The sequence below is a fragment of the Hyperolius riggenbachi genome, chromosome 9 (genome assembly GCF_040937935.1).
Source record: "Hyperolius riggenbachi isolate aHypRig1 chromosome 9, aHypRig1.pri, whole genome shotgun sequence".
Classification (NCBI taxonomy): domain Eukaryota; kingdom Metazoa; phylum Chordata; class Amphibia; order Anura; family Hyperoliidae; genus Hyperolius; species Hyperolius riggenbachi.
In genome coordinates this window covers 263,990,533-264,017,209 of record NC_090654.1, presented here as the reverse complement: position 1 = coordinate 264,017,209, position 26,677 = coordinate 263,990,533, and the positions used below count along the sequence as shown (strand labels likewise).

Genomic DNA, 26,677 nt, shown 5'->3' with positions numbered 1-26,677 from the left:
GGAGGCGATCGGAAGAACGCCTCCGGAGCGCCCTCTAGTGGGCTTTCATGCAGCCAACTTTCAGTTGGCTGCATGAAATAGTTTTTTTTTAATTAAAAAAAACCCCTCCCGCAGCCTCCCTGGCGATCTCAATAGAACGCCGGGGAGGTTAAACCCATAGTCTTTAAGAGGTCAATCTTTTTTCATGTAAAAGAATATGGCCAATGTTTTGGAGCCACATAGGACCCCTTTATCAAGGCAATGTTTGCTCGGAGGCAAAGATCTGTCTGCTGCTGTGCAAAAGTGCCTGCAAAGGAAGTGGCAGTCTGGCTCCTCTAAACAATGTAGATAAAGAACCGCACACCGTATTGTGCGAGTGCTGGTGCAGGACTCCTAGGCAGCATAAACAAGTGTCCAAAGGAGGGGTCCGCACACAGTCTTAGTGGAGAAAAAAGAGCAAGTTTTTATTGCTCCATTACACACATGCAATGTTCATCTCACCGTTTTGGCCATTGCATGTGTGTAATGGAGCAATAAAAACTTGCACTTTTTGCTCCACTAAGACTGTGTGCAGACCCCTCCTTTGGTTACTTGGCTCCACTCGCAGAGAGCGATGTGTATTCATCTGGGATCAACAGCATCTGATCTGACTGCTGCTTATCCCAGATGAATACACATCACTCTCTGCGAGTGTCTAGAGGAGCCAGACTCCCACTTCCTCTTCCGTACAGCAGCAGACAGATCTTTGCCTCTGAGCAAACATTGCCTTGATAAAGGGGTCCTACGTGGCTCCGAAACGTTAGCCTTATTCTTTTACATGGAACCAATAAAGATTGACTTTGGACATGCCCGTTTTGCGAGCAGCCGGGAAGCGCTGTTTACAACTCACCTGCCTGGCTCCAAGCGCTGCTATCTCGCCGCTGGTCTGTCTCCTCTCTCTGCATAGATGCGAATACACACGCTGCCACGATGCTTCCTGTTTAGCAGGAAGCAGCGTGTGTATCCGCATCTATGCAGAGAGAAGAGACAGACCAGCGGCGAGAGAGCAGCGCTTGGAGCCAGGCAGGTGAGTTGTAAACAGCGCTTCCCGGCTGCTCGCTCTGCATCTGAGAGGGGAGCACGGAGGGCGGCCCGGGAGAGGGAGGGAGAGGTCGGGCTGCCCTCCCCACGGCTCCGGCTCCCCCCTCCATTATAGGGGACAGCTAGCTATCTAACCTATCCTGGGGGCACCTACCTAATCTAACCTACGGTGGGGGGCAGCTACCTAATCTAACCTACACTGGGGGGCAGCTACCTATCTAACCTATACTGGGGGGCACCTATCTAATCTAACATACACTGGGGGGCAGCTATTTAATCTAACCTACACTGGGGGGCAAATACCTATCTAACCCACACTGGGGGGCAGCTACCTATCTAACCTATACTGGGGGCACTTATCTAACCTGTATTGGGGGCACCTACCTAGCTAGCCTATACAGGTGGCCACTATACTGGCTACCTATATTGCAGGCACCTACCTAAATAACCTATGCTGGGGGCACCTACCTATCTAACCTATGCAGGGGGCAACTATTCTGGCTACCTATATTAGAGGCACCCACCTAGCTAACCTGTACATGGGCACCTACCTATCTAACTTATACCGGGGGCGCCTGCCTATCTAACCTAAACTGGGGGCAACTATACTGGCTACCTATACCGGAGGCACCTACCTGGCTAACCTATAGCGGGGGCAACTATACTGGCTCACCTATGCCTGGCTACCTATACGGGGGGGACCTATACTAAGTGCAACTAGACCTGGCTAACCTATACTGCGGGCACCCATACCTTGCTCGGGGGGGGGGGGGACGCAATTTTTACACCCTCGCCCTGGGTGCATTTTAGCCTAGAAACTGCACTGACTTTGGATGTGCCAGCTCTTTTCTTTGTTGTGTTGATGCGACCCGCGCGTATTTGTGGAGTGTCAGCAGGGTTTGTGAGAGTTGTGCAGTATATGACAGGCAGTCGCAGTTCCTGTTATAGATCTTATTTATACCCAGGTGTGGAAATTCAGGTCTATAAATACAGCATTTGGTGTTAGAGTGATCTTCATAGTGTGAGACCCGTGAGGCGTATTCTATCATCAAGACTGTTCCCTGTCAGCCTGGTTCATCCCACCCCCATATGTTGGTGCCATTGTAGCCAGATAATCGGGCACCAGGTGCGGAAGGAAAGAGGTAGAAAATGTTAGTCATATACAGATATATTCTCTTCCCCCCCCCCTCCCCCTCTACATTCGCTCACCCCCTCCCTCGGGCTTGACTCGTTAGCTGTCGTATTTTTTATGTATAAGGTCCATAGACAATTCATTGTCCAGTAGAGCAGGTAGCGCTGTATGGGGCCTGGCCAAACTGGCAGGGCACGTGGGAAGAGAGGCCAAACTACTTTCCTCTCTCACTCTCCTTAGACCTCCTGTGCTCTCCCATATGCAGAGTTACACACAGCAGACGGGGTTTACAATATAGACTCCCCATCTCCATGCTCTAGCCCAGCGGTAGCGAACCTATGGCTCAGGAGGGAACCTATGGCTCTTTAGATAGCTACATCTGGCTCACAGTTAAGTGTTGATTCACTAAGCTACACTGCTGTAGCACGCACCACTAACTTACTCGCGCTCCCCCCAAAACGAACAGCTGCTCCAATTGTCCTACCCTGGGCCCTCTCAGGTCCAGTGACTTTGTAGGACAAGATCCCCGCTCTTTGATTTGGCCCAACAGGCTGTCACTTGACAAGCAGCCTATTGGGCCAAAGTGCGGGGATCTCATCCTACAAAGTGAATCAACCCCCAAGTCAGCTAGCTAATTGTACAAGCTGTTAGTCGGTATTTCTCCTGTCTGGCAACAGGGACGTGAGCGCACTGTCCCAGTTTGAAGCATATTGTATGGCTCTCACGAAAATGCATTTTAAAATATGTGGCGTTTATGGCTCTCTCAGCCAAAAAGGTTCCTGACCCCTGCTCTAGGCGGTAGAGGTCCGTCGGTCTATTGCAGCACCACTCAAGACTGAGGTTCTAAAGTATGCCCCCTCCCCTAATCAATCACCTTCTTGGGCTGATAGTGAGGGGGGTCTCTGCTTGTCAACCCTTTCCAGCCATTGCTGCACTAATGTACCCCCACCCTCCTCACTGCAGCACCCTAGGCTGGTGCCTCACTCACTTCCCTGCAGTCCGGTACATTAATACATTACACAGTACATTCATTACATATTGACAGGACTTTTGCGGCATTACAGTGTTGCAGCATTTGTATGATGTTTCTTGTATGTTTTATAAAAAGTATCTTGTATTATTATAAGAGCTGGAACAATTTCAGTACTCTATAGAATATTTTCATGCTTTTTCTCCACTGAAAAGGTTCCCGTTTTTCAGTCTTTCTCTCCATAAATATTCTGTTGTCATTGAAGAAATGCTTTCATCATAGCAGCAATAAAAAAACATTTTATAAACAATCTTTAAACTTTAAAGAATAAACATAAACATAAAAAAAAGAAAAGAAATTTAAAGCGTGCAATAAAATGTAATGAGGAGTATTCTGGAAACGCTCTGTGCTGAAAAGCGATGATAATGTGAAATCAACTCAACGACAAACTTTTATTAACGCTGTCTTTTAAACCTTAAGGGAACACGGAGTTACATCAAAAACCGAAATTGTCCTATAAATTACCGCGGAACCAGGACGAGGGTCAACAGGATAAAGGTAACTCATACGGTTGTGTCCATGCATGCTCCCCCCCACCTCCGCCCGCTGCATGCTCCTCACAGAATGGGACCAAAGCGTCCAATCCGCAGACAACCGAACTCCACGTAACTGTTAAAGGGACCATGAAAGTAGCCTTGTAAAATTTGTTATCGATCATAAGCTTTAAACACTTTCCAGAAGGTAATATGACGGCCATATTTAACCGAGAGCTTCATTGCTTATTAAAGTAACGTTTATTGGATAGTCATCGAGTAGCATCATTTTAATGAATCACCGCAAGGTCCCCATAAATCTACAAAACAGGCTCATAACCCACAATTTCATTACGAAGAAATGAAATGTTGTTTGGTGTGTTAACGGCCACATAATTCATTTCTCGCATAGAGCTGGCCAATCGCCAGGCGGAAGTGTAGACCAATGAGAGAGGAGCGAGGCCATAAACTATCAGCCCGGTGGAAGTCTGGCTGGCCAATCATGTCCCTTTAACGCTGCCTCTGGTGTGGTGTGCTGTTCTCGTGGCATGTGCATGGACCTGTCTGCCGGCATCTTCTGTTGGTTGATGCATGATGTATGTTGGAGGTTCCTTCATTCGGGACTCATAAAATTGCTGCATCTTCTCATCCATATTGTTCTGATGTTATGCTCTGGGTTTTTTATGGGTCAATATGAAAAGACAGGTGCAAGAGGCGTTAGCCACAGTTCAGTTGTGTCTAATACTATATAGTGTAGAGAAGCTGCGTAGTCTGTGTCGTCTCTGTCTGCAGGTAGGACAACATCATACGTGTACAAAGCAGAGGTGGCTGTAAGGCCACAGCGCAGATGAGGGCAGGAGTAATACAGTCCAACATATTACAATACTTAGACGTGTCATATTAACCTCTTTGAAACAAGTGGTCCAAGCCTGAGTCACCGGGACCGCAAATGGTGTGTATTCCTGGCCAGTGGGGGACCACAAGGTTATGTCTTTGTACCAATTCTCTTATCTTTTAGCTTTTTCCATGTCTGGTGTACAGGCATGGACTCTCAACGCCTTTTTTACTGTCTTTCCAAACTGGTTTGCATGAGTCTGCAGAGGACAGGCCAGCACTGACTTTACTCTCTTCTCCAAGTCACGCGTTTAAGTGTACCTGTCACCCTCATGGCGTAGTCAGCTATTTTTCCAGTCTATAGGTAGGCTGCCTCCACTGTGTGTGACAGGTCACGTCTGATCAGGAACTTTGCATGCATACTAAAACGTAAATTAACGGGCGATATGTGATTAGCCTAAGTAAAGTTCAGAGCTGGTTCTGATCCACTCTCATTTCACTGTCCACCGGATGGAAGCTCATTGCCTGAACGTCATGTGACTTCCCCGTTTAAAGGAAAAAAAGAAGCACCTACTGTCATGTTTGTGAGACAGGCACTGTCCTCCTCCCACAATTCTTTGCTTTGGGCAGAAAAAGACAATTCATTGGATATGTCTATTTTTCACTATTCCTATCCGTTATGACCTGTGGCCTATGGAGGCAATGGCCGAGCCTGGCCACGTTACTAACTGGAGATCCCATATACAGCACTAACCACTTTACAATTAACTTATCAGGGTTTTTTTTTTCAGGTGTGTGATCTGCCAATGGACCAAGTGCTGGTGCCAAAAGGCGTTTGCCTGTTCTATAGTATTCCAGATGCTCTAATGTTCACTCAAGAACCTCCTTGATACCAGATGTGGACTGAATAGAGGCCTTGCCACCTCTCCATGGAGCTCTGGCTCCTCTTCCTGTTGTCCACTAACCAATAAGAGTGCTGTTTATAATGGTGGTCTCATTGGCTTGTGGAGAAAAGGAAGGACCTGGGACGCAGCTATAAGACTCATAATGGGGCACATTTAATACAACCACGCAAGGAGAATGGAGCAAATGGGTGCGGAAATAGAGCAGAAAGTTGACCATCTGTTGTGGTTCTCCTCCAGTTTTCCTTGCACTGTTTTTGAGACATCTGCCCAATTTTTTTCATTGATATTTTTTCCAGGGTCCAATCTGCTGTACAATATAGATCATCCCGCCTTATGATACCTGTATTATATGATCACTGTGAGCCCTGACAGGACAACCTTACATAAGTTATTGCCCAATTCCAGGACTTTTTTGTTTTGTTTTGAGTTGTGTAGAAAGTGGTTGGAAACATTTGTGGGCTTTTATTGCTGCCTCTGACCCCATTGCATAGACTTTCTCTCATTTTACTGTATATATTCGACTTATATTCAATGTTAATACGGTATGTCTCTGGGACTTCAATGGAGTTTAGGTGGCTTCTAATATGAAAAGAGGTGGTTCTGGGGACAAACTATCTAAGAATTCTAACTCTTGCCCAGTCTACAAAAAAATCTCACAAATGGGGACTTATGACAGCTATAAAATCCAAAAGCAGATCTTACGCCACTATCCGAAGCCAAAATTATTACTTGGAATTGGACTTTTCCATGAGAGATGTTAAGGGCCTAACTTATCTAGAGACTCGTATGTTTTCTAGATTAGTTGTTGGAAAAAAAAATGGTTGCCATGGGAGTGGACACTTTCCTATCATAACATTTTTTGATAACCAGTTTTCAGCTTGTCTGCCAACTTATGGTATGCCTGATCTTCATGATGCCCCTCAAGGCCCATAATGTAGCTACTGACTGTAGTGAAGTGGTTGTGCTGTATATTATTGATCCAGTGGCATTTGTGGTCCGGTAGCCTCTTGCCACAGGATCCCTATCTGGTGGCACTGTGCCATCGCTGCACTGAGGAGCACTGCCTGCCCATCACAGCTGCTGGACTGGATCCCATCTCTCCATTTGAAGCAGCTATCCCATCTACACTGCATTTGCATTGTTTGCTGACTGAGCCTCTGCATTTTCCAAACATCGCCCGAGGTGGGGAGGATGGCTGAGATTTCCTCTGGAAATTGTCGGCAGATGTTTTTTATCCATACCGGGGTCCCTGTTTTCCAGGGCTCAGTATCTCAGGAATGGAAGATGGCACAAGACTTCTGAATCCTGAGTTCAAGAGAATGGGAACTGGCGTGGCAAAAGGTACCAGAACTTCATGTGTCCTTGGGGTGGGAAGTTGGTTCTTGCTGCTTTGAAAATCGGTTTGATCGTGTGGAGCAGCATTTCCTCAGCCTGTCCTTTGTGTTCCTGGTTTCCTCACATACAGTAGGCGTAGGTGGGGCAGAGTATGTCCTGGTAATTTAATTGAACTACTCAAAACAATATTCTTGAGATGCACCATTGACCAAGATCTCCACATCCTGAAGTTCAACCAATGGTGCATGTTTTGAGCATATTGACACGTTATTAGGGCATCCTACCCCATCTCGGCCTATATGATTATACCATCAATACAGGCACTGTTATTGAGACTTGAGGGCATGTTTGGTAAGCCCTGATCTGAAGGAAAAACCACACTGTCTTCTAGTTGTACTAAGTGGACATGTTTTTTGGTCTCCTAATATATGCTCAGATGGGATAAACTGTGTCTTAATAATGTGATTCAATCTTACACTAATATCCTCAAAACACGCTCCATTGGTGGAATCGGAAGATGGTAAGTTCATTCCTCCACATCAGGGTCTCCTGAAATGCTTAAGTTCCATCAATGGTGCGTGTTTTAAAATATCAATGTAAGTATCTCAACCATGTTACTTGAACACAGTTTAATCCACCTGAGCATATAGAATAATACCAGCAAAACGTACCTCAATGGTTGAACTTGAGGACATGGTTTGGGAGACCCTGGGCTGGTTCCTCTGTGCTCTGTGTAGTCACACTATGGATAGCTTTTGCTTGGTGGTCACAAGGTAACCTCAATGGCTGTCCTGTTACTGGTAATGTTCTATGTCCTCATACAGACCTGAGTTCTAAGAGCACCAATCTAGGTATCCAGATCTGGTCTGTCGTGGTCAGGACTGCATAGATGTGCAGCCCTTATTTAAGCTAAAAAGATAAAGTGTGCAGAACAGTCAGTTGCTTGTTGACAGTCACTGTAAGTTGTCTTCTTTAATGGCTCCTGCTCACTCTCTTATCTTAAAAGAAAAAATACTTTTGTGAAAAATTGTACAATTTTAAAACGCTTATAAAAACTACATTTGTACAGTTAAATGCACTATAAATTACCTTTTTCCTATGTTAATGTCACTTACGGCAGATAGCAAACTTCTGACGAGCTTTGGACTAGTCCATCTCCTCATGGGGGATTCTTAGATTCAAGATTCAAGTACTTTATTGTCATTGTGTAACAACAAAATTACTTAGGGTTTTCTTCATTCTTTACAGAAGCACCTCTCTGAAAAGGATCTATTTGTTTGCATGCTGTTCTGGCAGTTAGATTAAGCAACTTTTGAAAATGGAGAAAACCCTAGAGTAACCCTCATGAAGAATGGACTAGTCTAAAACAGATCTGTCAGATTTTTACTATCTACTGTAAGTGATAGAGACATAGGAAAAAGGTGCCTGGATCCCGGGTGAGGTAAGTTGAAACGCCCGCTGCGTTAACCTCGGGGTGGCTACCACGAGTCAGACTCGGGGTTACCGCTCTGAGCTGCGGATTTCCAGCCCAGAGCCTGACTCAGGGTTACCACTAAGGAAGTAAATCCGCTCTGCTGAGACACTGATTACCCCACCTGCAAATATGTGCAGTTTCCAGCAAAACATGACTGTTAATGATACTTGAGGACAGAGTTGGGAAGCCCTGCTTTAAAGCACACCTGAAGTGATAGGGATAAGGTGGCTGCCACATTTATTTCCTTTTAAACAGTGCAGATTGCCTGGCTACCCTGCTGATCCTCTACTTCTAATATTTTTAGCCATAGACCCTGAACAAGCATGCTGCAGATCAGGTGTTTTTGGCTAAAGTAATGTCTGGGTTAGCTGCATGCTTGTTTCAAGTGTGGGATTCAGACACTGCAACCAAAGAGATCAGCAGGACTGCCAGGCAACTGGTATTGTTTATAAAGGAAATGAATATGGCAGCCTCCATGTCCTGCTCACTTTGGGTGTCCTTTAAAGAGACGCTGAAGCAAAAAAAAAATGATGATACAATAATTGGTATGTGTAGTACAGCTAAGAAATAAAACATTAGGAGCAGAGACATGAGTGTAATATTGTTTCCAGTACATGAAGAGTTAAGAAACTCCAGATGTTATCTATGCAAAAAAGCCACTGAGCTCCACCACTTTCAAAGTCGCAGAGAGCTCGGTCTTCTGAAGCTTATTAGCTCAACTGTTATTATCTCGGGAGCTTATAGAAGTCCTGCCAAGCTGCTTTATCTACACAACAAATATAGCTGAGAGTGTCTGGTGGAAGTCCCTCAGTGGTGGGGAAAGAACTCGAAAATCCTACCTTTCCAGGCATCACCATGTGTATTGTAGTGTGATGGGGATTTCACTGACCAAAGGCATCTTGGGAGCTCAGCGTTCTTTACTTTCTCTTTGTTCATGTTCCATCTCCTACAATCTCAGACTCCTTTACTTTGGGGTTCCCTAAGCAGATAGCTCTCCATAAACCCCAGCCTCATTGTGTAGAATGGAGGTGGGCTTGGGGGACCTCTGTCGCTGGAGTAGATGCTGGTGTTGAGGTCCTGGCCTTGGGGCAGAACATGTTCAGGTGTGTAACTGCAGGGGAGTAGCTACTGCAACCGCAGGGAGGCCTACAGTTGTAAGGAACTATTACTTCATTCCCTCCGATTTATCGGGTCCATCCGTCAGATCAGGTGTGTTTGTGGCTACACTTGTTATGGTTGTGAAGATTTTGATGGCCACACTTGTTTTATAACCCTTGTGAGATGGGCCCCAGGCTGTGAGGGTAGGCAAGGGAAAGGGTGTGAGTGAGGGGGGGGGGGGGGCATCAAACTTCTGCTGATCAAGCTACTGGTTTCTCTCCTCTGTGTTGGATATTTCTGTCTTGAGTTCATTATTTCACCGTGTTCGTTCTTTCCTCGCAATGCCTGCAGACGGGAACCGCAGAGAAGAGCGCTGTGGGCTGTGTGCAGGTTGTGAGGACAAGGAGGTCAATGCCAGTTATTGATCAGCGTCTGCGTGATGCACGATCTGTTAATGAATCTCGGCCCGAGCTGTTATCGGGTTTACGGACAGCAGGCCGAAGTAAATGACTTCTAGACGTTCCTCAGAAGCGAGGTGTACTAATGTCAGCGGCATGATTAAGGGGTCAATACCTCGGAGGAGCACCTCCAAGTGACTGCTGCTCCATGTTCAACGGCCGGGCTCCCTTCTTTGGGGGGGGGGGGGGGGAAGTGGCCTAATGAGAGTGCCGAGATTAATGGCATATAATGACACCTCACCTGCACAACACGATTGTAATATGTAATGTGATGGCTGAGATTGTATTAATTCCACCTCTGTGAAGCCTGGACGGAGGACGATGGTGACGGCAGAGCAGGATCATCCACCAGGCAACCTAGGCAGGTGCTTGGGGCCTAGTGGGTGTAAAGGAGCTTACCTGCCACCTTCTTCAGAGTCCCAGCAACTGGCATTAACAGTCACAGGGTTGTCCTCCTGACCATTGACTAGTGATGAGCTCAAATTTCGCATAAGCCTGATTTTGCATCGTAATTTGTTCATAAGCATAATCAGGAACCGTTATTTTGCAATTTTACATGACTTTGGGGTGTTTTTTGGCCAATTTTAATGGTTAATTTAATAGCAAAGTCCCCCATACATGCTACCATCACCAAAATTGCCACGTATGGTAAGGGGAATAGTCGGAACAAGGCAAAAAAAAATGTAATTTCTCAAAAAGACCTTGTAGTTTGTGAGAAAATTAGAGTTTAAAATGAAAAAGAAAATGATTTTTTAACAAATTTTTCTGAGTTTATTATTATTAATTTATTTATTGTACTTCTAAAACGCCAACATATTACGCAGTGCTGGACATTAGTTTAGGTTACAGACAATATTTAGGGGTCACAAACCGCAATATGACAATACAGGAATACAAGAAAACCAGATCATGCAGCACAGTATGAGTACAAAGTAATGCTTAGTCAGTCACTGGAGGGGAGCATGGAGATTAGGCAAGTTAGGTTCACTCAGATGCATAGCATGGGTGCGCAGTAATGGAGGTGCATGATCAGGTAGGACACAAAAGGATGAGGACCCTGCCCAAAGGCTTACAATCTAGAGGGAAAGGTAAGGACACGGAAGGTTCAGCTGCAGGTTTAGAGCACTTGTGAGGGGTGGTAGGCCAGAGTTTAAACCCATTTTTCCTTTGCATATTTATGCCTTGTTCCCACCCTTCTTCTTAATATGCGTAGCAATTTTGGTGATGATAACCCAGGGACGGATCTAGGGGGGAGCAAGCGGGTCTCTTGCCCCAGGCGCAGTTTGTTGAATTCTTAAAAAAGCGGCAAAATTTGGATGGGGAATGGCAGTTTAGGCGCCAAAACCTGACCTTGCCCCAGGCGCAACTTGGGGCAACTTGGTCTAGATCCGTCCCTGTGATAACCTGTATGAGGGCTTTGCAATTACCCTCTGAAATCGACATGAGATTACGTAAAAATTACGTGAAATTACGAATGGGTTACACAAAATCAATTGACTGTTCCAAGTCCTAATTACGTACAGCCGTAATTGCGAAAATGTATGTGAAGTTTTGCGTAATCGTTACTAGCGGATTACTTGTTGAGAAGGGGAAACAAGTCAAAGGACCGCTAAAAAATTGTAAAATTCAAAATGCATAAAAACACATAAATAAACAGAACATTTCTCCTAGAGTAAAATGTACTATAAATTATTTTTTCTCATATGTTGCTGTCCCTTACAATAGGTAGTAGAAATCTGACAGAACTGACAGGTGTTGGACTTGCCCAGCTCCTCATGGGGGATTCTCGGGGTTTTCTTTATGTTCAAAAGCACTTTGTGAACGGCAGTTGCTCAGTCCAACTGCCAGAATAGTGTGCAAACAGGTGGGGGGAGGGGCGCTCTGCATTTTTGTATAAATACGTTCCAGGGAGTGCTTTTGTAAATAATAGATGAATTACTGAGAATCCCTCATAAAGAGATGGTCTAGTCAAAAACCTGTCAGAATTCTACAAACTAATGTAAGTGACAGCAAAACAGGAGTAAAGTGATTTATAGCTGATTTTACTCTGGACGAAACATACTTTTTATTTGTATGTGTTTACATGTATTTTACATTTTACAATTCTTCACGATAGTGGACCTTTACATAGATTTGTGAATGCTGAACTGACTAAAGAGCACTTGAAGTGAACAGTGTTAAAAATCATTTGTGTAGTGGAATTGCTTTGTCTGGAAGCTCTTGTGGCCATGTACGGGCGCGCAGACATGGGCATGCGCAAGTTTCAAACCCTACATGCTCAGTAAAAGAACGGGCTTGTGCTCGATGGAAAGGCGGTCGGAACTCGCGCATGAACAGGGCCTAGGAGTTTGTGCATGGCCACAAATGGTTCTGGGTAGCAGACAGTATTCAACTGCATGGCTGTTAGGGCAGAATAAGGAGCGGGAATGACCCTGAAGGCAATAAGCAGAGGTAAGATTTTTAGCAATAAGTTCCATTCACTTCAGATATCCTCTGTAGCTGTAGGCAATCATCAGAAAGGTTCAGTGGGCTTTAGGGCTCATACGCATTCACAACTGATGTCGACCTTCAGGGATCGGTACCTAATCCCCTTGGGCCACATCGCTGGGCCGGGCTGTACAGAAGCGTGTCAGCTGTGTAGCTGACTATGTACTGATGAGTGGCACGTGTGTGACATCACACGGTGGGCGGGGAAGCTGCAAGAACAATGGGATTGGCGGGGGGGGGGGGGGGGATCAGCATCACTGGTGTTGAGTAAATCCACCAAGCAGATCGGTAGGGGGTTGCCGGCTGCCGTACACATGCCTGATTTCGGCTGAGGCGGTCGTTATCGGCCACCTCAGCCGACTTAAAGAGAGTCTGAAGCCTTTTACAAATCCTCCTTTTATTACACATTTATGTAAAGCAGTATCAGCCTAGCTAAAACGCAGCATTCCCGCGGCAGAACAAGGTAATTAAACCCCCCAAATCCCCGGTGGAAAATTCGGGGAGCGCTTCCGTGTAGAGGCAGAGCTTTGTGCTGTAGCTCTGCCTCTACTCGCATCAATCCCCGCCTCTCCCCGCCCCTCTCAGTCTTCTTTCACTGAGAGGGGCGGGGAGAGGCGGAGATTGACACGACTGGAGGCAGTGCAACAGGGCTAAGCCCTGGAAAGTTGTGGAATTTTGCTCGGGTATTTGGGGGGGGGTTTGATTACCTTGTTCTGCCGCGGGAATGCAGCGTTTTAGCTAGGCTGATACTGCTTTACATAAATGTCTAATAAAAAGAGAATTTTTAAAAAGCTTCAGACTCTTTAAATCAGACGTGTGTACGAGGCTTTAGACAATGAAGTTTTATTATATTACCAAACAATTAATTGCTAGAAGTATAGAGAGGTTTGCTAACAGGTTTTCCATTTGACAGCCATATTTTTCATTCAGCAAATCGTTATTACAGTTTTTTTCTGATGGTTGAAGGAACATTAGGGTTGGGTGTGAGATTATGGACAGGAAATTTCCCATTTGTTGAATATTACTTACATCTGGGAGTCTTAGGGGAGATGTCCACAGTTTGGGGTTCTTTGGGGATGGTGAAAATGATTCCTTGGCAACTTAACTGTTTTTCTGCGCTGTGTCTCTTTAGGACGACCACTGACTATTTTCAACACTCAAGCCACGATAGCAGTTGGTGGAAAAGACAGGGGGAGGCCATTCCAAGGGCAGCTTTCTGGTATCTACTACAACGGCTTGAAGGTTCTCAACATGGCAGCTGAGCACAATCCTCACATCAACATCAGCGGTAGTGTGAGACTGGTGGGAGAGGTTCCTTCTGCCGGGACAACGCCAACAACTTCAATGCCACCAGAACTCTCCACCACCATCATGGAGACCACCACAACGTTGGCCACTACCACGACAAGGAGAAACCGGTCGTCCCCAGGATCCATGGTAAGTGGCAGCCCTGCCTCGATGCTCATATATTTTGGAATAACTAATGACCAATTGAAGCCTGTGGCCCGTTCTTGTTCTTAATATCTGTAAATTTAGTGGTCATTAGGAAGCTTAGACTTCAGTAATCCTTACAATACTGGCCTTAGTCTCATAGCTGCTGACTACAAGGAATGATTGGAACAGCTGAATTCTGAGTTTGTCACAATTCTGAGTTCTGTGCTCCAGGTTTTGCGTAATAATATGGTAGGACATTAGACTATGACTATGATAAGGATTAGATTATGAGCTCCTCTGAGGATAGTCAGTGACATGACTATGTACTCTGTAAAGTGTTTCAGAAGATCTGAACGCTATATAAGTACTTAAAGGAATACTGTATGGGGGTCGGGGGAAAATGAGTTGAACTTACCCGGGGCTTCTAATGGTCCCCCGCAGGCATCCTGTGCCCATGCAGCCACTCACCGATGCTCCGGCCCGGTCTGGTTCACTTCTGTGATTTTTGACTTTAAAGTCTGAAAACCACTGCGCCTGCGTTGCCGTGTCCTCGCTTCCCCTGATGTCACCAGGAGCGCATGGCACAGACACAGACCATACTGGGCCTGCGCAGTACACTCCTGGTGCCATCAGCGGGAGTGAGGACACGGCAATGCAGACGCAGTGGTTTTCAGACTAAATTCCAGAAGTGAACCGGAGGCGGGGCCGGAGCATCGGGGAGTGGCTGCACGGGCACAGGATGCCTGCGGGGGACCATTAGAAGCCGCGGGTAACTTCAACTCATTTTCCCCTGACCCCCCTACAGTGTCCCTTTAAATAATAAAAATGATTTTACATTGAAAACAATAATGCAGCTTTTCTTGGTTAATTGCATAGCCCCTGTATGTGCTATCATCACCAAATGTGCTAGGTATGTTAGTGATATTAGTTGAACCATGTCGTTTCTGAGAAGTTTAATTTTACATTTCCAAAGGAAAAATGGTCTTTATGTTATGATACATGTAGAAAAACTTATGCTACAAAATGCTTTTTTTCACGTTTAGTTCAATGAGCTCAACGCAAAACTTGGAATGTTCACAATCTTTTAACTTTAAATAATGCTGTATCAAATGCATAGAAAAATCTATAATTAATACTGTATATATAAATGTTTGAATAGAGCGTAATACGTGTATTATCACTTGTGTTGTATAAAAATGCTTAAAGCCTTAAAGGACATCTGTGGTGACATGATGAGACAGACATGTGTATATGCACACAAATGACTATGCTGTATTCCTTTTTTTTCCTTCTCTTCCTGGAAGAGTTAAACATCGGGAATGCAATTCACAGTTTCTGTGCAGGCAAGACTTAGTCAGACTACAGAGTAATCCTCGCCAATAAGGAATTACAGCCATTAAACGCACCCTAGCAAAGAGGAGATAAAGGGTCAATAGTTCATAGATTTTAGCTCTGGCAAACTTCAATTACTGTGTCATTAAGCAGAGTCAATGAAACAGTAAAAACTTAAAAAGTAGATTTACCGGTAAATATAAAATAAAACTGTGGGGTATCTCAAAAGGTAATTTTAGGAGGAGGATGATGGATACAATTTTTCCTTCAGATTCGATATTTCGAGGCACGTTTTTATGATCGAATTGTATAGAAAACTATGCCCTTTTTGGCGCAAATCGAAGTGATATGATCCTTTGGTCAAATGGAAAATGAAAAATGATTAATCCAAAAGTTGGATTTTATGATCGAATCAGAATGTAAAACCTTCTTAAATCCTTGGTTAATGTGAGCAATCGATAATTGCCTTCCGACTAGTTACAATTGTTCAAATTGTGTCAAAGATCCCATCTGATGAAAAAATTGTATCGTTAATGGGCACTTAAAACAAGTGAGATGTTCGGTATCTCCAGCCCTGAGCTGTCAATAACTAACAAACAGCCTTTCGGAAGGTGATAGAAGGGAGGAAACAGAGCAAATAGGAAAACTAATGAAACTGTTCAGGAAAATGAAGACCGCTAATAATAAAAACATATTTCCCTAATTTATCATGTAGTAATTGAAAATAGTAAATACGTTTGTAATGGTTTTAAGCTGATGCAAATGAATGTACATTTCATGAATCTTAGACTTGCACTTACAGTGCTGCCCATAATTATTCATATCCCCGGCAAATTTTGAATTTAATGTACTTTTTTTCAACCAGCAAGTCATTTTTTGACGGGAAATGACATAGGTGTCTCCCAAAAGATAATAAGACGATGTACAAGAGGAATTATTGTGGGGAAAAAAAAACATTTCTCAGCTTTTATTTACATTTGAACAAAAAGTGTCCAGTCCAAAATTATTCATACCCTTCACAAACTGTCACAGTCTGTGGGAAAATCCAAAGCTCTATACCATTCCAAATGGTCCAAGCTGTTCTAAAGCATCCTAATTACCCTGATTATTGGGAACAGCTGTTTTAATCAACTCAACAGGTGAAAAACAGCAGCTCTCTGCAGTTGGTTTGTGGACAGTCATGGCTAAGAGGACCTGGGGCTGCGCATTGTGTCTGCTCACAAGTCAGGAGAGGGCTACAAGGCCATTTCTAAAGGTTTTCACGTTCCAGTGGCTACAGTGCAAAGTATTATTAAAAGATACAAGATGTTCTGCACTGTGGAAAATGAAGTACTGCACAATTCCTGAATACCGCACAAATACTGAATGGAATACCGCATGAGGTAAAAATCTAAGTAAATTGTCATGCAGGTTTTTTTGGGAAATTGCCAAGCTATTACTGCATGGGTGAAAATTATAGTGAATTTGAAAAAAAAAGTCAGACTCAGAATGCTGTATTTTACCGACCCTTTATTTTTCTAACTGAACGTGTCTTATGCCTGTACACACAACACAATTTCCTGTCAGATTGATGGTGGAATCGGTAACTCTCCTATCAGACTCAAAATGCTTGAGAGCTGCAGCCACCAAGGATGCGCTCAAGAGCCCACCCTGCAGTGTTAAGGAGTCTTGTCCAAGGACTCCTTAGTGTCAAAGGCAGAGCCCTTAACCAGCGCACTATCCAGCCCGCACAATAATAGAGAGACTGATAAGGCGCGGGCAGCGCGGTCTGCTCTTCTCCGGAGCGGTTTGTCATGTGTGAAATGGAACATAAGTCGGTCCATGCATCAGATGTGTGCGGTCTGAAGGCCTCTGCGGGAGAATCTCGCTGACGCGCTCCTCTTTGTAGTGTGAAATCTCTGCTTTCATCTTCAAGATTCAGGCTCAGAAGGCCCGCCGGGTATTGCACAGAATATGCATGCTACGTCGGCCCGTTCAGAGGAAACGTGTTTGAGGCATTGATACATCAGAGGTGCCGGATGTATCTGTCAAGAGGTACATGAAGTAGGACTTGTTCTGCGAGTGTCAGCAATGCCGCCATGTAAATATTATTAGATCAATGTCACATGTCCACAGATTGGGGAAGACCGTCACCAATCTTCTTCTGTCAATAACGATTAACTCTGTTCAGCCCGTGATGGGAATGGCATGATACCTAAAATAACGTGTTGTATTAAGTGCTTGCCATGCTTCTGGTGGACATGAGAGGGGTGGAACTTGCAACATGGGGGAATATGGACTGGAACATGTGACATGGGTTGTAGGGGCTGGAACATGCAACAAGGGGGGTACAGCTAGAACATGCAACATGGTGCGTAGGGGCTGGAACATGCAACATAGGGGGGTACAGGCCGGAACATTCAACATGGGGGGGCCGCTGGAACATGGGGCGTAGTGGCTGGAACATGCAACACAGGGGGAAGTACAGTTGGAACATGCAGTCATGAGAAGAAATATACAGTTTTTTGAAGGACAAATAAAATGAGAAGACTATGGAGGCTGCCTTATTTATTTTCTTTTAAACACCAGTTGCCTGGCATCCCAGCTGATCTATTTGGCTGCAGTAGTGTTTGAATCCCACCAGAAACAAGCATGCAGCTAATCTGGTCAGATCTGACAACAATGTCAGAAACACCTGATCTGCAGCATGCTTGTTCTAGGTCTGTGGCCAGGGCTGGGCCGAGGCAGAGGCGAGAGAGGCTCCAGCCTCAGGGCCCAGTGTAGGAGGGGGCGCACAACTCACTCAGTTATCATTCCCCTATTGTGTTTGAGGCAGAGAGAAATAAGAAAATAAGAAAAGGCCATACATGGCAGTGACTGCAAGCCAGATAACTAGAGATTAAGGTGTTGGGTGGTTGGGGGCCCTGGGGCGCCTCTCATCTAATAGCAATCAGTGTGTGTCGGCTGGGGTGGGAGGGATGGAGGGGCGCACTTTGGTGTCTCAGCCTTGGGTGCTGGAGGACCTTGTCCCGGCTCTGTATGTGGCTCAAAGTTTTAGAGGCAGAGGATCAACAGGATAGCCAGGCAACTAGTAATGCTTAACCTGCTGGGCGGTATGGACGAGCTCAGCTCGTCCATTACCGCCGGAGGCTGCCGCTCAGGCCCTGCTGGGCCAATTCTCACCAAATAAAAAGGATCACACACAGCCGGCACTTTGCCAGCCGCGTGTGCTACCTGATCGCCGACGCAGCGCGGCAATGAAAGAGGGTGCCCCCAGCCGCCTGAGCCCAGCGCAGCCGGACCAAACAGTTCAGGCCAGCGCTAAGGGCTGGATCGGAGGCGGCTGACGTCAGGACGTCGACTGACGTCCATGACGTCACTCCGCTCTTCGCCATGGCGCTCATCGCGGCCCTTCTTGTTACTTCTGATCGCCGGAGGCGATCAGAAGTACGCATTAGGAGCACCCTCTAGTGGGCTTTCATGCAGCCAACTTTCAGTTGGCTGCATGCAATAGTATTTTTTTAATAAAAAAAAAAACTGTCCGGTCGCCAGCCTGGCGATCTTAATAGAACAGCAGGCTGGTTAAAAGGAAATAAATATGGCAGCCTCCACATCCCTCTCACTTCAGTTGTCCTTTAAATCTGAGGTTTTATGTCTCAGGATATAATTGAAGAAAAAAAAACCCTTGTCTACAGCAGATTCTAAAATGAAGTAAATGTAACACCCTCCAGTTTCCACCGTATATTTATGATTTATGAAGTATACATTATCTTTGGGACTTTATCAGTCTCTATTATTGTTGTGGGATAATATTGTCTTAGTGCGTCACATTGCTTCAGTTCATCAAGGCTTGCAAGGAACTTCAACCCAGGAATGAACTTAAAGAGAATCTGTACTCTAAAATTCTTACAGCAAAAAGCATACCATTCTATTCATGATGTTCTCCTGTGCCCCTCTGTGCTGTTTCTGCCACTCTCTGCTGCAATCCTGGCTTGTAAGTAACAGTTTTAGGCAGTGTTTACAAACAAACTAACCAGCTTGTGATAGGCTCACATAGGCAGAGTGTGTGAGTCATACAGAGCCTGCAGGGGGCCTGCAGAGGGTGTGTATCGCTTCTATCCAATCACAAGCAGCCCTGCACATTCCACACATTCCAGCCTAGCCTGACAGAGCTGACAGAAGAAAACAGATTAGATCATATAACAGAGATAACACAGCCACTGTGCAATTAGGAAAGGCTGCAGTAAGCCAGAGCACATTAGAACAGGCAAAGAAACTTATAGGATAGAAGAACTAAGGCTGAAAATGTTGTTACAGAGTCTCTTTAAAGCGGACCCAAACCAAACATTTATTTAATTCAAAATATTTAGTTGCACCACTCTGACACATACAAAGATAAATAAACACTCCTTCAAGCCTATGAGCACTTCAGTGCATGCTTTTCACCCTTCTCTTTTCATAACTAGGGTTATACAGGTGGCAGCCATTACTTCTAAGCTTAGTAGGAGGTTTTACATCATGGGTGTGTTTGTCATCAGCTACCCTCCCTCACAGGGGCGTTGTGTATGTGAAATCTCACACAAGCTGAGATCACCTCCCCTGTGACATCATCAGAAGCAGCCTGTGTTTTGTTTTTGTTTTTTATCTGCTCCACCAGTCTGCCGGATTCTGTCCCGGCAATATGAAAGGAAGGGAGGGGTTCCTCCAATAAATGTAAACTATTTTATATTTTTCATCATGCAGCTGAAAAAAGGCTGCTATTTATTATCATTTAGAAAATAGATTTTATTTCTGAAATCTTGTATTTTTAATTTTGGGTCCACTTTAATCAGAGTCTGTAGCTGTTACCCCGTTTACCATGAGAAAGCTTTACCTTTTCTCGAATAGATTATCAGGAGCGTCTGTGTGGCTGATATTGTGGTAAAACCCCTCCCACAGTGTGATGTCACGACCATGGTTCTGACAGTTTGCTCTCTGTGAACCTTGTTGCATTGTGCGAAATAATGTCTCTGTACATAGAACTCTCAGTAACGAACATCCCATACAGATCACCTGACTGAGCTAAAGATGTTATCACCTGTGATACATTTCAGAATGTAAATCAGGGAGAGGAAAGATTTTCAATGGGCAAACACTGACTAAATTAATATTGTAAAAAAAGTAAGCAATTTTATTAATTACATTATTTTCAATACAGCTCCTCTTTAAAGTACCAACACAGCATTTTGATCATATTGATGTCCGGACTTTGCCTGAGCAATGGCAACATCTTGATTCTTTACTTGTTCAGCCGTTTTGATGTATATCTTGTTGGTGTGTTCGTATTGGTGTCCTGTTGTATGACCCAATATCAGCCGAGTTTTAGCGGTTGTACAGATGGCCTCTCATTTTAATTCTACAATACTCACCGACTACCTGGTATCCAAGTCCTGTGGCTGCAAAACAAGCCAAATCATCCCCCTTCCACCACCGTGCTTCACAGTTGGAATGAGGTGCTTATGCTCATAAACTTTTTTTGTCAGATGTGGTACTTTGATTTGTGGCCATACATCTCCACTTTAGCCTCATCAGTCCAAAGGAGATTGTTACAGAAGGCTTGTTTGTTGTTCAGATGAAACTCTGCAAACTTACATTGTGCTGCCATGTTCTTTGTAGAGAGAAGAGGCGTTCTCCTGGAAGCCTTTCCAAACTGTGCTTGTTCAGTCTTTTTCTATTTTTACTGCCATGAACTCTTACATTACACATGATAACTGAGGTTTGCAGAGTCTGAGATATAGCTCTTGGGTATTTTGCAGTTTCTCTTAGTATTGCACTGTCTAACCTGGAGTGAATTTGTTGGGACTTTGCCTCCTGGGAAGATTGACAGCTGTGAACAATCTTCCTCAATGTAGAATTGTTTGGATATAGCCTTATTACTTTTCCCAGATTGCTGGGCAGCAACAATTGCATACCTAACATCATTGCTGATGTTTTGTGCAGTGCGTTAATGTTTGGTAACTGGGCGAGCTGTGAAGAGCGACAGTCGGCAGGACTGTGCAGAGCGTTAGATGTGTTGTAATAGGGGAGAGCTGTGCAGAGCGATAGTCGGCAGGACTGTGCAGGGCGATAGTCGGCAGGACTGTGCAGGGCGATAGTCGGCAGGACTGTTCAGGGCGATAGTCGGCAGGACTGTTCAGGGCGATAGTCGGCAGGACTGTGCAGGGCGATAGTCGGCAGGACTGTGCAGGGCGATAGTCGGCAGGACTGTGCAGAGCGACAGTCGGCAGGACTGTGCAGATCGTTAGGTGTGTGGTAATTGGGCGAGCTGTGCAGAGCGCTGGTCGGCAGGACTGTGCACAGCGATGGTCAGCAGGATGTGTGGTAATTGGGCAAGCTGTGCAGAGCGATGATCGGCAGGACTGTGCAGAGTGATAGTCGACAGGGTGTGTGGTAACTGGGCGAGCTGTGCAGAGTGATAGTCAACAGGGTGTGTGGTAACTGGGCGAGCTGTGCAGAGTGATGGTCGGCAGGATGTGTGGTAATTTGGTGAGCTGTGAAGAACGATAGTCAGCAGGATGTGTGGTAATTGGGGAGCTGTGCAGAGCGATAGAAGGCAGGACTGTGCAGAACGATAGTCGGCAGGATGTGCGGTAATTGGACGAGCTGTGCAAAACGATGGTCGGTAGGACTGTGCAGAGCGATACTCGGCAGTATGTGTGGTAATTGGGCAAGCTGTGCAGAGCGATAATTGGCAGGACTGTGCAGAGCGATGGTCGGCAGGATGTGTGGTAACTGGGCGAGCTGTGCAAAGCGATGGTCGGCAGGATGTGTGGAAACTGGGCGAGCTGTGCAGAGCGATGGTCGGCAGGATGTGTGGTAATCGGGCAAGCTGTGCAGAGCGATGGTCGGCAGGATGTGTGGTAATCGGGCAAGCTGTGCAGAGCGATGTTTGGCAGGATGTGTGGTAACTGGGCCAGCTGTGCAGAGTGATGGTCGGCAGGATGTGTGGTAATTGGGCGAGCTGTGCAGAGTGATGGTCAGCAGGCTGTGTGGTAACTGGGCGAGCTGTGCAAAGCGATGGTCGGCAGGATGTGTGGTAACTGGGCGAGCTGTGCAGAGCCATGGTCGGCAGGATGTGTGGTAACTGGGCGAGCTGTGCAGAGCGATGGTCAGCAGGATGTGTGGTAACTGGGCGAGCCGTGCAAAGCGATGGTCGGCAGGATGTGTGGTAATCGGGCATGCTGTGCAGAGCGATGTTTGGCAGGATGTGTGGTAACTGGGCGAGTTGTGCAGAGCGATGGTCGGCAGGATGTGTGGTAACTGGGCAAGCTGTGCAGAGCGATGGTCGGCAGGATGTGTGGTAATTGGGCAAGCTGTGCAGAGCAATGGTCGGCAGGATGTGTGGTAATTGGGCAAGCTGTGCAGAGCGATGGTCGGCAGGATGTGTGGTAATCGGGCAAGCTGTGCAGAGCGATGTTTGGCAGGATGTGTGGTAACTGGGCCAGCTGTGCAGAGTGATGGTCGGCAGGATGTGTGGTAATTGGGCGAGCTGTGCAGAGTGATGGTCAGCAGGCTGTGTGGTAACTGGGCGAGCTGTGCAAAGCGATGGTCGGCAGGATGTGTGGTAACTGGGCGAGCTGTGCAGAGCCATGGTCGGCAGGATGTGTGGTAACTGGGCGAGCTGTGCAGAGCGATGGTCAGCAGGATGTGTGGTAACTGGGCGAGCCGTGCAAAGCGATGGTCTGCAGAATGTGTGGTAATCGGGCATGCTGTGCAGAGCGATGGTCGGCAGGATGTGTGGTAATCGGGCAAGCTGTGCAGAGCGATGTTTGGCAGGATGTGTGGTAACTGGGCGAGTTGTGCAGAGCAATGGTCGGCAGGATGTGTGGTAACTGGGCAAGCTGTGCAGAGCGATGGTCGGCAGGATGTGTGGTAATTGGGCAAGCTGTGCAGAGCAATGGTCGGCAGGATGTGTGGTAATTGGGCAAGCTGTGCAGAACGATGATCGGCAGGACTGTGCAGAGTGATAGTCGGCAGGGTGTGTGGTAACTGGACGAGCTGTGCAGAGTGATGGTCGGCAGGATGTGTGGTAATTTGGTGAGCTGTGAAGAACGATAGTCAGCAGGATGTGTGGTAATTGGGGAGCTGTGCAGAGCGATAGAAGGCAGGACTGTGCAGAACGATAGTCGGCAGGATGTGTGGTAATTGGACGAGCTGTGCAGAACGATGGTCGGTAGGACTGTGCAGAGCGATACTCGAGAGTATGTGTGGTAATTGGGCGAGCTGTGCAGAGCGATAATTGGCAGGACTGTGCAGAGCAATGGTCGGCAGGATGTGTGGTAATTGGGCGAGCTGTGTAGAGCAATAGTCGAAAGGATGTGTAGCAATTGGGCGAGCTGTGCAGAGCGATAGTCGGCAGGGTGTGTGGTAATCGGGCGAGCTGTGCAGAGCGATGGTCGGCAGGATGTGTGGAAACTGGGCGAGCTGTGCAGAGCGATGGTCAGCAGGATGTGTGGTAACTGGGCGAGCCGTGCAGAGCGATGGTCGGCAGGATGTGTGGTAATCGGGCAAGCTGTGCAGAGCGATGGTCGGCAGGATGTGTGGTAATCGGGCAAGCTGTGCAGAGCGATGGTCGGCAGGATGTGTGGTAATCGGGCAAGCTGTGCAGAGCGATGGTCGGCAGGATGTGTGGTAATCGGGCAAGCTGTGCAGAGCGATGTTTGGCAGGATGTGTGGTAACTGGGCAAGCTGTGCAGAGCGATGGTTAGCAGGATGTGTGGTAATTGGGCGAGCTGTGTAGAGCTATAGTCGAAAGGATGTGTAGCAATTGGGCGAGCTGTGCAGAGCGATAGTCGGCAGGATGTGTGGTAATCGGGCAAGCTGTGCAGAGCGATGGTCAGCAGGATGTGTGGTAATCGGGCAAGCTGTGCAGAGCGATGGTCGGCAGGATGTGTGGTAACTGGGGCGAGCTGTGCAGAGCGATGGTCGGCAGGATGTGTGGTAACTGGGCGAGCTGTGCAGAGTGATGGTCAGCAGGATGTGTGGTAATCGGGCAAGCTGTGCAGAGCGATGGTCGGCAGGATGTGCGGTAACTGGGCGAGCCGTGCAGAGCAATGGTCGGCAGGATGTGTGGTAACTGGGCAAGCTGTGCAGAGCGATGGTCGGCAGGATGTGTGGTAATTGGGCGAGCTGTGCAGAGCGATGGTCGGCAGGATGTGTGGTAATCGGGCGAGCTATGCAGAGCGATGTTTGGCAGGATGTGTGGTAACTGGGCGAGCTGTGCAGAGCGATGGTCGGCAGGATGTGTGGTAATTGGGCGAGCTGTGCAGAGCGATGGTCGGCAGGATCTGTGGTAACTGGGCAAGCTGTGCAAAGCGATGGTCGGCAGGATGTGTGGTAACTGGGCGAGCCGTGCAGAGCGATGGTCGGCAGGATGTATGGTAATCGGGCAAGCTGTGCAGAGCGATGGTCGGCAGGATGTGTGGTAATCGGGCGAGCTGTGCAGAGCGATGGTCGGCAGGATGTGTGATAACTGGGCAAGCTGTGCAGAGCGATAGTCAGCAGGATGTGTGGTAACTGGGCAAGTTGTGCAGAGCGATAGTCAGCAGGATGTGTGGTAACTGGGCAAGCTGTGCAGAGCACGATGGTTGGCAGGATGTGTGGTAACTGGGCGAGTTGTGCAGAGCGATAGTCAGCAGGATGTGTGGTAACTGGGCGAGCAGTGCAGAGCGATGGTCAGCAGGATGTGTGGTAACTGGGTGAGCTGTGCAGAGGGATGGTCAGCAGGATATGTGGTAACTGGGTGAGCTGTGCAGAGCGATGGTCAGCAGGATGTGTGGTAACTGGGCGAGCTGTGCAGAGCAATATTCGGCAGGACTTTGCAGAGCGTTGTGCAGCGAGCAGGCTGGAGCTGACTTGCATTCAGAATACATCACACACCACCTGCGACTGCTTTGTATCCTGGCTGTGCTATAATTACTCTTATTCAATTAAAAGTCAGATTTATACCCGGCGCTCCTGCAGAACACGCTCCGCCAGTCCCTCTCGGCGTTCAATAAAACTGGCTGGAAGAGGCTGAAATTGACTTCTAGTGCGAGTCTTTCAGTACGTGAGATTAAATAAAACACATCTATGTCGGGAGAGCCTCTTCCTCCGGGGTTATTGATGAGGGACTCGTTATGTCCGCTCCGCAGCCTGCGCCGCGTCCGCATGCGACCCGCTCACACTCGCCATTTCACAGGCCTGGCTCTATCAACTTTGGGTGAGGAATTTGCAGAGGTCTCTTCATTTTCTACACGTCCAGACACGTCTATAAGGTGGTACCATCTGTAATGAATGGTGTGGCCCCTCTTTCCAGCCATGGGGGTAACAATCACCCCTGCGACCACTGCCATCACAGGGGGGCCCAGAAGCTTTGGGGGCTCCTCCTCCTCCCTCTCCCCAACCACAAGTGCTGCCAATTAGTAAAAAAAATCCTGCTCGCTCACAAAAACCGTGTGCAGGTGCGTGTGTCACTTTTCCTGCTTCCAGACGCTGCTTAACTACTTAAAGAGGAACTCCAGCCTAAACAAACATACTGTCATTAAGTTACATTAGTTATGTTAATTAAAATAGATTGGTAATGTAATCTTTTACCCACCCTATTTTAAAAGAACAGGCAAAATGTTTGATTTCATGAGGGCAGCCATCTTTTTGGTTGAAAGGAGCTGACAGGGAGCATGAGACACAGTTTAAACTGTTCTGTGTGCTGACCACCTCTCCCAGTTGCTAGGCAACGTGAATAACAACATAGGAAATCCCATCATGCTTTACACAGCATCAGGGAAAAAAGGCCAGGCAGTTTTCTTTGATGGGTGGAGCTTAGCTAAAAATGCAGCTAAAAATGATGCTTTGGTAAGAAAAACAAAGTTTTGATGCTGTGAAACTGTTAAAGAAACACCAAGACTTTTCAGTTCTGCTGAGTAGATTTTTAGTCCGGAGGTTCACTTTAAAGGAATACTGTAGGGGGTTGGGGGAAAATGAGTTGAACTTACCCGGGGCTTCTAATGGTCCCCCGCAGACATCCTGTGCCCGCGCAGCCACTCACCGATGCTCCGGCTCCGCCTCCGGTTCACTTCTGGAATTTCAGACTTTAAAGTCTGAAAACCACTGAGCCTGCGTTGCCGTGTCCTCGCTCCTGCTGATGTCACCAGGACCTTACTGTGCAGGCACAGACCATACTGGGCCTGCACAGTACGCTCCTGGTGACATCAGCGGGAGCGAGGACACGGCAACGCAGGCACAGTGGTTTTCAGACTTTAAAGTCTGAAATTCCACAAGTTAACTGGAATCGGGGCCGAAGCATTGGGGAGTGGCTGCGCGGGCACAGGATGTCTGCGGGGGACCATTAGAAGCCCCGGGTAAGTTCAACTCATTTTCCCCCAACCCCCTACAGTAGTCCTTTAAGGACTGAGCTAATTGAAATCTACGCCCTGTTTTGGGGGTCACCTGGCTGGCAGGACGTGGATTTCAATTAGCCGTCGCTGCGCTCATCCGCTTTTTTTGTCACTCCCGCCGATCTCGCCGCTTAAAGTGAACCAGAGACGAAGCACCCTCATGTATCTTACCATATATATCAGTGGGAACATTAGAGAAAACACCTACCCTGCTCTCTGTTTCACTTCACTGC

General features: G+C 46.8%; 1 protein-coding gene across 21 annotated transcripts in view; it reads left to right on the top strand.

The window, feature by feature from the left end:
* NRXN3 (neurexin 3) overlaps positions 1–26,677 on the top strand; it is a 705,883-nt gene that overhangs the window by 590,643 nt on the left and 88,563 nt on the right. For 14 of the 21 annotated variants that reach the window (XR_011024153.1, XR_011024152.1, XR_011024151.1 and 11 more), the window contains 2 exons: positions 3,642–3,719; positions 13,418–13,722. Coding sequence is in view for 18 of the 21 variants with exons in the window: in XM_068254458.1 (XP_068110559.1) it covers positions 3,642–3,719; positions 13,418–13,722 (383 nt within the window). In the remaining 3 variants the exon portion in view is untranslated. The remainder of the gene's footprint in view (positions 1–3,641; positions 3,720–13,417; positions 13,723–26,677) is intronic. The other 7 variants (XM_068254465.1, XM_068254464.1, XM_068254462.1 and 4 more) reach the window with 1 other exon arrangement.